Source organism: Homalodisca vitripennis, chromosome 5, assembly GCF_021130785.1.
Source record: "Homalodisca vitripennis isolate AUS2020 chromosome 5, UT_GWSS_2.1, whole genome shotgun sequence".
NCBI lineage: Eukaryota > Metazoa > Arthropoda > Insecta > Hemiptera > Cicadellidae > Homalodisca > Homalodisca vitripennis.
In genome coordinates, this window is record NC_060211.1 from 115,711,122 (window position 1) to 115,724,176 (window position 13,055).

The 13,055-nt window shown below is 32.2% G+C and overlaps 1 protein-coding gene across 2 annotated transcripts in view; it reads right to left on the reverse strand.

Moving 5' to 3' along the window:
* Nucleotides 1-9,593, reverse strand: part of LOC124362768 (mediator of RNA polymerase II transcription subunit 24) — a 29,742-nt gene extending 20,149 nt beyond the window's left edge. The window contains exons 1-5 of one of the 2 annotated variants that reach the window (XM_046817537.1): nucleotides 9,490-9,593; nucleotides 4,341-4,458; nucleotides 3,612-3,737; nucleotides 3,017-3,118; nucleotides 1,001-1,320 (exon numbers count right to left, since the gene is read on the reverse strand). In XM_046817537.1, the coding sequence (XP_046673493.1) occupies nucleotides 1,001-1,320; nucleotides 3,017-3,118; nucleotides 3,612-3,737; nucleotides 4,341-4,458; nucleotides 9,490-9,527 (704 nt within the window). In that variant the 5' untranslated portion in view covers nucleotides 9,528-9,593. Of the gene's footprint in view, nucleotides 1-1,000; nucleotides 1,321-3,016; nucleotides 3,119-3,611; nucleotides 3,738-4,340; nucleotides 4,459-9,267 lie in introns of both variants that reach the window. The other variant, XM_046817538.1, reaches the window with a different exon arrangement.
* Between the last annotated feature and the right edge of the window lie 3,462 nt (nucleotides 9,594-13,055).

The following is a 13,055-nucleotide window of genomic DNA, read 5'->3' on the forward strand; positions in this document are numbered from 1 at the left end:
CATACCAGTGCAAAAGTTCAAAGTAAAATACAAGAGAATCAAAATAAAGATTCCATAGTTAAATTATTTATAACATTATTAATTACAAAATACAATTGCTTTACTGAAGGCATGACAAATAAATAAATGTTCAGTAGTAATTACAAATAATCATCTATGAAGTCAAACTGTATAGTAACAAATAAATATGACAACAACAAAATAAAGGTGAACTACTACAAGTGAATGTTATTAGCAAGTTGTAGTAAGCATTTTTGACATCACAAAAATTAAAAATTTACATCGTTGCCTAGTCCAAAATACAATAGTACAAAAAACTACAGAACCTACATAACATCAGAATTGGGGTATGGGATTGAGTACATTGCGTAATAACAACTTTTAGTGGGAATTTTGCTAAAGTTGGCTATGAAATTTTAAAATAATGCAATAATGATGTATTAGTAAAATAAAATATCATTAGTGCTTTCTTTGTTTAAAACAAAAATTTATAAAAAGAGAAAATGTTCCTTTTTCAAAACAAATAAATACATCAACTAAACAACAATTTTTGCAAAAAGGCAGGAAATTTTATTTTGTGAGAGATAAGTATTGGATTTAATTTTAAATTGGTTTTATTTATTCACTCACTGCACATAAAAAAATATTTTGACACCAATTGGAAGCTATCCTCCACATTCTATTGTTACATGTCTATGAGTTCAAGCTTATTTTAAAGTAACTTTTGAAATGTTTGACACAGATTGATAAGAGGCTCAGGCACACTTTGACTCAAAATAATGGTACCCTACAGCTCGTCTATTCTTACACTGTGAATCGTAACTATTATTGGCGAATAACGAGCTTATCTGCTAGAATAACTAACATTGTCCGTTGTGACATCTAACAACTCATTGCTCTCACTAACTAGCAGACGACAGAGTAAGAATATCAACTAATAGTATCATCCCAACTTATTTTGAAGCTGAGTAATGTGATAAAGATATATTCAAATACTTACAGTAATACATTTTTTATCGGTGCTGTGGCAGACAAGGCAGGTGATTGGTTAATTGCCGCTTCTAATATCTGACATTTATTCACAACTTCTATGTACAAATCTTTATGTTCATGTTTTGCCAGATACAGCATGGCAACAGTGAAGTCACGTTTCAGCATGTGATCTAATATGTTTGCAGGTTTCATGAGCATTTCTGGTGAGATCTCCGTATTGTTAGATTGCAAAGTGTGATAGTAGCACTGCAGCAGCCAGTGAGCCAGAGATAACACTGACCCAGCTATCATTTCTTCCTCCGGTTTGAAGCGACAAGTGATGCCGGGCTAAAACCATAATTTCAAATATGTTAACATTTTACATGAACGTTCATTTACAAATTTTCTCATATAAACAGGCAAAGTCTTTATAAATAAGACCTATACAAAAAAGATGACTGAGTTTAAGTGACAGGCTTATTGCAAGGTACAGTGGCTTTAATTTTCCAAGAATAATTGGATATGAAGATCTAGGCAAGATGGGTGCCGCGTTTACTCACAGTGGAGAATAAATGCAATTGTGTCAACTATGACACTGTTACGACGCTTTTTCCGTCACAATATCATGAGTTTCTGCGTCGATATATAACTATTGATGAACCATGGATACATCACTACACTTCAGAGAACAAAAATAGAACAGTGAATTCTTTTGAAGGCGAACAGGCTCTGAAGAAGGTGAAGACGGTCAAGGTTGACGTAAGGTTATGGTCACGGTCTTTTGGCAATCATCTACATTGATTACTTACAAAAGGGAACAACAATAACAGGAAAGTATTATGCGTCATTATTGGAACGGCTGAGCAAAGAAATCAAGGAAAAACATCCTCATATAAAAAAGAAAAAGATTCTGTTTCATCAAGACAATGCACAGCACACCTGCCCAGTTGCGATGGCCAAAATTATGGAATTAAAGTTCCAGTTATTACAATATTCACCCCTTAATTTATTTCTTTTGTCCAAAACTATATTTATTTTGGATGTATTGAAATTTCTTGTCAATAATTTTTCCTGTATTTTGTAGGGTTAGATTTAAAATGTTTCTATGACCTTTCATATTTATTTTATTCTTCAAACTACAGTACAGTCTTAAAATAAAAATATTTTATTTGCAGTCATAAGGTTTGAGATTATGAAAAAACTTTATACTCTAGTGTATATTTTACAAATATTTACTATGTTTTACCAATTATAATAAATAGACTTACAAAACGACTAAGTAATTACTTTTTTACTAGTTGAACCTTTTTTTTAAGTATCTGTTGCTTTAAAATCCAAAAGAAATATGCTCTAGTACAAACAGTGAGATTTTAGCGCTCAACAACATACAGATATATGTGGCTTCACAGTAACCGAGCCGGGCCCACACCGACACACTTGGGCGATTCACGTGTCGGGTGCTGTGCAGGTGTGTCCTGACCTTAAGTAGTGTGTTCAAACATACTTTTTCTGTTTTGTTGTATGACAAAACCAAATGAATATAATCATAATATATTTGTGGTGATAAGAAAACTCCTTACATGTAAAGTAAAGATAGATACACTGGAACTATATCATAAGGCTATCATGAACATTTTGTCAACAGTTAAAAACAACAAAACTCTTTTGTAGCAGACAACAATCACCCATAATCATTACACTTTCAAATCGCCTAATGTTAATACTGAACTTTAAACATATGATAAGTTTATAATAATTAATTATAAAAAAATTATTGTTTACAATATTAATTTTTATTTATAGATTAATTGACTAAAAGTTTATTATAAAAGCAAAGGACAGTGCCCTTGTTTCACTCACTAATTTACTAATGTTTTCACACATTACTCCAAATTTTCATCAAAGATATTTCCTCTGATTTTCGAAAACATCAGCAATGTTGATTAAAATAATTATTTGTTATTATAAATATGATTTTTTTCAATGAAACACAACATTATTTATATATAATGTACTTACTACATTATAAAATCCATGTACTTACTAAAATGTTCTCCAGAAACTCCAACAAACTGATGATGCAATGAGGCTTGTGGAACCCATCATACTTGCTGATTCGTTGTAGAACTGCAGCATAGGATACCAACTGTAACAAATGTGTAGGAAATTATTACACTTAGTCAGATTTAGATATTAAGAAACAAATGGTCTATTTGTAGACAAATCAAACATTGTTAGTCATTATTATGGAATTTCTAAACTGTGTGAGTTTGCTTTGTAAATATTTAATTTTTTCTGTTAAAAACAAATAAGTTTTCTAGTTTATTTTTATCGATGGTGCTATTTTTCAATTTTCTATATTATTACAGTTAATTTTCAGCCTTATAATAAACTAAATATGAAGATTAACTAAAAATATGTACTTTAAAAACGTTACAGAAACTTTTCTTAAAAAATAAACTTTAATATTCGTAAATTAATAACTGTTTGTAAATATTTGAAAAGGTCAAAACAAAAGCCAGCTTTTATTCAATTACCATAACAGTGAGCCCCACAAATTATGTGACTCAATATACTGGATACAAGACTTGTACAAAAGAAATAAATTAAAATTTATTTTTAGCAGTAGTCCAACTTACCTGAGAGCTTAACGAATGTTTGAGATATGATAGGACTAGCAGATTCGGACCAGGGCCTACAAGAGCTTGTTGAAGAATGCAATCTGCAAGGTTGTAAACGTCCCCACTGACTCCTCTTGGTAATATCTGTACAAGAAAGTGAATGTCTTAAAACCAGACTATAATAAATTGGTACTACTAGATACTGATTATTACTAGCAATAACTATTCTCTTGTCAGATTAGTTAAGGTTCACTTATTTAATTTATTTAAGCTACTTATTAACTTAGATGAAACTGCATAGCACTCCAGCAACTTAACTGGTTTTATGTCATAATTTTTGGTACATAACCTGTTAGTCAAATATTTCAATAAAAAGTGCTTTATTTTTAACTTATAAAAATCACAAATTATTGCACAACTTTGTCAATTTATCTTTGGTATATCTCTTATATCTCCAAGATCCCTTCAGTGGGCATAAAATTTGGAACACCTCGTAGACATTTCCTTGATCGAAGACACATGGCAAATCAACTATGGCACGAAAAATACTGAAACTGGAATAAATTACAATAGCCATAAATGCACACTTTTTGACAAATTTTCTTGATCATGGCTACAAAGCTAACTCAACATTGACGTCGGAAATGTATTTCACTCGGACCAGAAGTGCCCATACACGTGCAAAGTCTATGATATTGTGTTTTAATCTACATAATAATGTTTTTTAAAGTATCATGTTCATTTTACCGTTTTGATATGAATACCCCATTGCAGGTCTGACCATCGCTCCCTCCATGCTCTCAATAAAAGAGCTTTCAAACTGCTGGTTTTACTTGTCACTTTACTAGGTTCCATCAGTGTTTTTCTGAAAAATGTTAAAAGATGAAAATTAGTGACAAGTAGGTTACACAAAATTTCTTTTATCATACAAATATAAATAAATTGTTTAAGTATCTGACTTCTGTTGTGTATCAGCCCACAATTTATACATACAAAAATACATAAACTATTGAATACATTCTAACTACAGTTATATACAAGTAATTATTGTCAGCTCCTTTTAATGTATTGGATAATAATATTGTTCCAAATTCATTCAAACTAAAATCTTGTAAGATTATATTATTTGAGTAATGGCTGCAGGTACAATGGTGAAGTATATGTGTAATTTATGTCACAAGTTGTCATAACATTTATCCTTCAAAACGGTAAAAATTAACTAAATTTCACATGGTTTAGTTTGTTAAATTTTATACACATTTACTGTCTTGAGTACAAAACTGACTGACTGACGGTAAAATCCACAAAACCACATTCACTTAACTCAAAATATGCTTTCCACATGTCTGTGACTATGGTTGTCCACATAATGGGTTTTTTGAAACCACAGCAACATCTTGAAGCCAAGAAAAACAATTTTTATATTCTTTTAAACCAATTTCATTACGTTTTCTAAAATTGACTGTCATTTTGAATTTGACAATGTCACTAAATTTTTACTTGCGGCCATTACAAATGGGCAGTATTAATGTCGGTAACAGGTTATTCAGTGGTAACCTAATACCAGGATAATGTGTTACCAGCAACACTGTAATTTCAGTAACAGCTGGGGGCTGAATGATTTTCAAATCCAAATATTTCTTTATTCAGACATGTAACAGATTACAAGAATAGCGTCACAATAAATCTCAACACATTTGGCATTCTCACAATGACTTTCTGGTATTAGGTCGCAGCCGAGGCGATTTGATGCAAGCAATGAGGCTAAGAATGGACATATTACGCTATAGAATGTTATTACACAGTATAAATATGTTTAGATTAGGTAATCATAAATATGTAATTAGTAGTAATAGTATAATAATAATTAGTAACATAAATATAATAGTAATTACCAAAGTTAAAGATAACCTTTAAGAGCTCACGTGATCTGAGCTTGAATTTGGGTACATCTCGAGGGATGTTTTTATGCCATTGAAGCTCGCACTGATGGCCAGGAGCATTTCCAATTGGTTCTTTCTCGAATTCAAATCACGTCTTAGATTGTCCAACTTCTCCGACATCAGATCACGTTGGACAATTTGGAACATGGCGGGCCCTGTACTTCTGGGGAAAAAAAATCCTCGAGATAGTAACTAAATTCGGTACTTTGGGATTATACCGACCACACGAGTATGAAGAACACAAAAATATAAATTTATAGAAACAAAAAAAAAATGTTTAATTACATAATTACAAGCATTTCCAGGTATTGTGATCAGTATTGTTGTCGCTGTTATCTTATCTTTCTCGATAATCCCGATTAGGGCAGGGCGCAGCATCACATGATTTGCACGGTACATAATTGCCTGTCCATTACAATTCAATTTATATTTCTGATCAGCCCCTCTAGAATTTGATATTTTACTGATAGGTACTATCTCGAGGGATGTTTTTCTTTCGTCGACATCAGCGCGGGCTTCGGCAGCGGCACTGATGGCCGGAGGCACTCGCATTTTGGGTGGCGGAATGTGATCAAGAATAAAAACAAGTTTTGAGTGTTTTTTTTTTCAATAAAGAGTTTAGGTTAAGCTAAGGAAGTACAACAAAGCGACGCACCAGCTGAACGGGCGGCGAGACTCTGCAATCACGTTATCTACTAGACCGCTCGACTTTGACCTCTGTCTGAGGGTGGGGAGGGGTTTGCGATAAGACAATTCCCGTTTTATATTGACAAAATATTGTTCTACGCTAATCTAATCTAGTAATCAGTAGAAGCAAAATTTCAAATAACGATTCATGTCTGGGTGTGGTCGGTATAATCCCAAAGTACCCTAAATTCAAGCTCAGATCACGTGAGCGAAATGTCGACTTTAACTTTTTATATTTATAATACGTACATATGTATATGCTAAAAACGAATAGAAGATTGGGTCTGAACGTATTGGGTCTGAGTAGTAACCAATAATTGTATTGAATACTGAACATTTGAAATAACCAGTTTCTTAGTCTATCAATCTAAATAAATTTACATTGTAGTGAGTTAGTTAAATTTTTGTATACTAAGTGTACAGACCCACACTTGTAGATTTAGTCTGTTTAGTAATGTCACTTCAGTAACAGTAGGATGGTAATACAGAGATTTGATCGGCTGGTAATAGGTTACTAGAACATAATACCCCAACAGGTTTGTAATAGGTTATTAATAAATATCAGTATTTCTAATCTCTAGCAGCAATTACTCAAATACCATACACTTGATTTAACTTTGTTTGAATTAATTTGGAACAGTGTCTAACTGAATTATGTTATAGACTTTCAAGATTGTATTATGAGATCAAGCTATATTTTTATATGTAAAAGAAATATAAGCATTTCACATTATAGAAAATAATACTTTATTTATACTTAGTTTGAGTAGCCTAATACTTACAATTACTTTACACATGTCTGACAGCAGTTAAATCATTAGATGATTCGATAGGGGGTTGTGGCCGCTTATCGTACTGCAGCCTAGTAATATCTTTTGTCAATTTCAATATAAAAAACTGGGTACACTTATCGTATTCTAACCTTAATTCATATTTAACACTACAATGTGTGCTAAATTTCTCTTGTAAGAAATGTGATGCCACAGTCACATCTTTTACAATATTGTAAAACGCTCAGAACAATTTGATACTGTATTCAATTTAGTTAACTCATGTCTTTTCGCCCGACAGTGTAAATCTTCAAATACTCAGTGATAAAGTGCATATTTAAATATAAATGAAAGCTAACAAAGCTTTACAACTAAACGTAGTCACAGAGTTATAATAATGGCTGCAGTATAATAAGTGACCACCACCACAATCGAATCATGATTATCGATTAAAAATATCAAAACTATTGGGTAGAGTACGATAAGTGGACCTGGTTTTTTATTTAAAAATTATCAAACGATATTTAATCATAGAACACATTGATATAATCAACCAATAGTACTTAATTAATCTGAACAATAAATAAATCATCTGTATACACATTTTCATATTCTAAACACAATTTTTATCTATAATAATTAACTTCTTTTAAATAAAAAAAATAGTTAACTTTAGAAAACTAAACAAAATAACACTTAACTTAAAGATGATTTACTACTATATCTTTCGGTTTCAAGAAGTTTGTTTTGATGATAAATTTTCTTTATTATTTAAAAGACATTTTTCCTTTCACATGTCTTAAATTTTTATCTTTTAATGGTTATGGTTCCTTTAATATTTATGACATTACGTAATTGTTTAAATTATTTCCATTAACATGTGACTTTAATTTAGTATTTTAGATACATTGATATCGGTTGATAGTTCTGTTATTCGATATATAAAGTATGGATGATTTTAATGAGCGAGATAAAAACCAGTCCGCTAACTGTCCAAACTATTGATTACAACATTGACCTATAGATATTCATAATTAATCATTGCCATCTGTTTTTATTTCATTTACGTACTGGGCAGGCTAGTGACATTGGCAAGAACAATGGTGATGTACATGTTCATTATTATTGCCTCAAAATGTAAGCTATTTTTAAACATAGAACAATATTTTAAATGGTTACAAAAAAATCATCTTGCTCCTTTAAATCTGAAGTGTCTAGTTAGGAGAAAGGCTAGGGTACGGTCCAATAAGCGGACCCGGTTTTTTATATCGAAATTGGCAAACGATATTACTTAATCATAACCATCGATATAATCAATCGATACTGATGAATTATTTTTTAACAACTTAAATAATCTATATGAACAGCTGTAAACACTTTCAAATAATACAAGGTAATATTTTAAATTTCACGTAACATTGTGTATTAAAATGGCCGTCAATCTTAGGAAGCTTCACGAAATTGCTTTAAAAGACGATAAAATATGTTTTTTATGGCTTCAGGATGTTGGGTTAGTACCTAAGAATCCATTATGTGATATTTGTGGAAAGGTAACAAATGTAACTGTCAGAGGAGCTAACATGGTCGTCTTCAGATGCAAAAAAAGAAGGTAATGGTGGACACAACTTTAGTAAAAACGTTTTCGTTCTGTTTCATTTAGTTAAAGTTATGAGTTTCCCTGATTTTGGTTATGTTCATTTATTATTTGTTATAATTAAATTCACATTTTAATTTAAACATATGATTGTTATTACTGTTATATCGATTGATAGTCTATGATTCGATATGCGAATATTAGGTATCGATGATTATATTCTTCGATATAAAAAACCGGGTCCGCTTATTGGACCCTACCCAAAGGCTAGAATAGATCGGTTTGTATTCAGTATTTTTAGATAGTCATGAATATCGATGATTCGATAATCAATATTTGATTGTGGTGGTGGCTGCTTATTATACTGCAGTCATAACAAGCTCAGTGTATAGGGAGAGTGGGTTTAGCTTTAGCAATCACAGCAATTATATGTGTTATATATATCAAAGACCCTTCGCCTAAAGGCTTTATAATTGCCCTACTCCGAAAGGCCCAATGTATTGACCCTTAGTTATAAGGGTTATAAAGCAATAGACCAACATTTCAGTAACTAGTAGTCAATCTGAAAATGAATTGTTGATGAGAATTATATCGAAATAACTTTACCCAAACTTAAAACGTTAGATAACCTAAATAAATAAGTAAGTGGTCTCAGCTAGGTTAGACTATAATTTACTTACCCAATACATAAAACAAATTCAAAATAATGGAATCCAGTATAATATACACAATGACATTATTTGGTAGTTACTGACTAGTGCTCAACAGAATTTTATTGATATTCAAAATCTCGAATTTTATTAATCATGCACTTTACGCTTGATATCAACAGTAAACCACTGCAACACAGTCAAAACACAATTTTAATCATTCTTGTCTATGAACCAAAACATAGCCTATACCTAGATCTCAGCCGGCTCAAGTCGACTTTTAACTTCATAAAGTTTCTACGTGACAGAAGAGTGAAGACTGAAGCTCCAAATCCAATGCGATGTCTGGTTTGCAGAGACTACTTTACAGTCTCTAGTGGAGGGAATGGGAGACATTCCAGGAGCAAAATGACGTTATTCCTCCATGACAATCTTTCCATAAATCTTCCGATGTACTGATACAGCTTGTACATAAGCTGTATTAGAAGCTTGATAATAAACATTATACAATTAAACACCAGCTTATTTATGTAGATGTAGCGGACTAGACATAAAGACAAAGCCTTGCAAGGTATACTTGGATATAACTGTATACATGAATTAAATTGAAAGATCGCAAAATTTTGTTTCCATTCTTTCTTTGTAACTGACTGGCGTTATTACAGTTTAAATTAATGCATACACTGCTGAAATAGTAAATATTTGCTTTTATATAGTAAGTATATTGTATTTATCTATGTTTTATAAACCTAGTGACCATGATTATTTTTCAAATAGGTACTTTAGATAAAACTGGTGAGAGTAAGATTGTTTGTAGTTAAACATTTCTGATGGGGAATGTTTCTTAAAAAGTGGTTTTAGAAGGATATGTTCATAATGTAGGAAAATTCGTGACCAAAATGATCGGTCGTTTATATTTGATAAAGATTGTGTAATGATAAATTTATTTCTTGATTTATGATATCAACGCTAAAGCCAATTTTACATTGTAGGAGCTTAGTTGACAATTTATTATATAACAACTATTAATGCTATGAATACAATACTAGGTACATTTGGATTTAGGTTTATAATATAAAATGCAAATAACTTAGATAAATTAATTTAATAGCAAGCATTACAATGTGAAGTTAAAATAAATTAACAGAAATGATATACAATTAATTATCAAGACCAATTTATCATAAAGCTTGAACAACATGTGCAAACAAATTATTCAACAAGTAGTTGAATTATTACTGATGACAATAACACAATAGTAAATTATCTATGTGTATGTAGAGTTTACTACAGTTCACCTCATTTTTAGTGCAGCGTTTAAAATCTGACGCTGTCAAAATCTTGACTCCTGGCATCTGGAGTCGTTTTTGTCTGAAGAGTTTCCAAAAAAGTCGGCGGCGAAGAAGCTCAAAACGAACTCTCTGCATTTCGAAATCAGTGACACCTAGACTACGAAATGTATTGTAATATAGGTGAAGAGGTATTCTTATTATCTAATCAGGTGCACAATTAAGTCCACTACGATGTTTTAGGCACGATCCCAAGGCATGGTGGAGCAACCGACTTTTCTACACATAATGTAACTATGGTGGGAAGGGTTGAAGCTGACTCATAAAATGAACCTTTTGTTTGGAGAAACTAACATTCCATATGTTTTCAAAATATCAAGCACTAGATATCAACAGCAGCCCTCCTCAACTTCTCTGATCCGACCAAACCACTAACAATCCAACAGATTTTTCAATCGCATATGCGCAAAAAAGTACACAAATCAATTATGCCCAGATCGAGAAACTGATGCTTGTAATCGTATTTGCGTGCAATCGGTTTGATCAAAATCTGTTTCGGTAGATCTGGCATAATTGTGAAAACCGATCACAGTCTATTAGTCTAAATTTAAAAAAAAACCCTGATGAAATGTCAAAAAAAGAATTCAGAACATAATCGTGACTCTCCAGCGATATAGAACCATGGTAAAGTAAAGGCAATGGCATGCATCTGGACGATACTTTATCTCGAGCACCAGAAAGTTTAGAAAATCAAGAAAAACAGTTCGTCGTCTACAAAATTATCCGGCATTTAAATCAGTTTGATCAGGTCAGTTTGCGTATTTTGATGAAGCAGTCGTATTGAATTTTGATTGTGCAATTTTGTCTCTAAAATGTAGAGACATAGCAGAGTCTCTATTTGCAACCTTTGAAGCCTTCCCGGCATGATTCACTTAACTTCAGTCGTGCGATGATCCAAACAGCTTATTTTTGCTTGCTCTACACAAAACTAAACCTCAGGTGAGGTGGAGTAAATCGAACCATAATACGCCGTCATCAGAATCTGAATAGTGCTGTATTTGACAAAAACCTCGAAACAAATTCCTGAGGACTGTTTGAAGCAAACATGGTTAATGTGAGCATTCCACGTAAATCTCCGATTCAGGAATATTCCGAGGAATTTGGAATAATCAAATTCTTTCGAAATAGTATCATCTTATAAGATGGATTAAGGCTGTTGAAATTGTGGCACTGCTATTGATGTCAAGAAACGTTTACTCTTCCAGTACATTTTTTTAATTGATCCTTAAACATCATGTTGTGTCATCAGCGTATTGTACAGGTTTCCCATGCAGTAGTGTGATGACCCTATGTTATTGACAAAGATGAGAAAAAAATCAGACTGAGAATTTGTCCCTGAGGGATCCCATAACTCAGGTGAATCGGTTCAGAGAATTTATTTGAGATTTGGATTATTTGTGATTGCTGGCTTTAAAATGAACTGAGCCACTGAGAAGGGCTCAATTCAAGTTAGGTTGAGCGATTCGGAGTAGTCAGCATAGTGAATGCTTAAGTCGGCTCAGAAAAACACTTTAAGAGGAAACTCGAGCTTTCAATCCATCAACAAGCGCGTCGACTAGACTCAACACCGCGTCTATTGTCGTCTTGCCCTTTCTGAAACCAAATTGATCATCAGAAAGAAGGTTGTATTTATTAAAAACTCAAACATTCTAGTCTAATTATTTATTCAAATATTTTGCTAAAACCCGGAAAATTGAGACACCTATAGTTATTTGTAGAAAATCGATCATCTTTCTTAGAAAATTAAACTGACATTACGATATTTAGAAACGAGGAAAAACCTCCTCACTCAAAAGGCAGATTGACTAATTAAGATAATGGTCTTATAATATACTTCTAATATGACAAACAGTCTTGTCGCAATAATAGTTTTATAGAAGTCAATATTTTCGCACATTGGATACCTTTTCTTTCATTTTTTTGTAATATTGAAAACAAATTGAATTCTTCGTTTGAAGATTTATTTGAATTTCGGAGAAAACCAAGGTTTTTTCTCGAAATCAAAATTTCTTCCGTAATCCATTTATTGTTCACCTTTTGTGGTGAACTTCGGTTGATTTTGTATGACAGCACAAATTGAATTTATAATTCAAACAATCTGAAGTATTTATACTAGTGTTCTATGGATTGTAATGTGTTAAACAAATTCCCATTTCTCCTTGGAAAGGAAAGTATCGAGGAGAGCAATGTTACTTTACCTTTTTTCTCTTATCATTTTTAGTTTTCTTCTACTAATTACAGTCTCTTGGTCGTAGTCGTCTGAAATGGCTGTGTTGTCCATCTATACCGCAACTTGGAAGGTTAATGATGACATGGTCGATAGCTGTCTGTGTTGTTGCCGTCACGAGGTTTGCAGTTTTGACTGACAATGCAAGACCAGATGACCTCAAAACATCTATCCATCGTGTTTTATTTGGATAATATGGTTCAACGTATCGATGTCTGATCGACCATCAGGATGAAATCTTT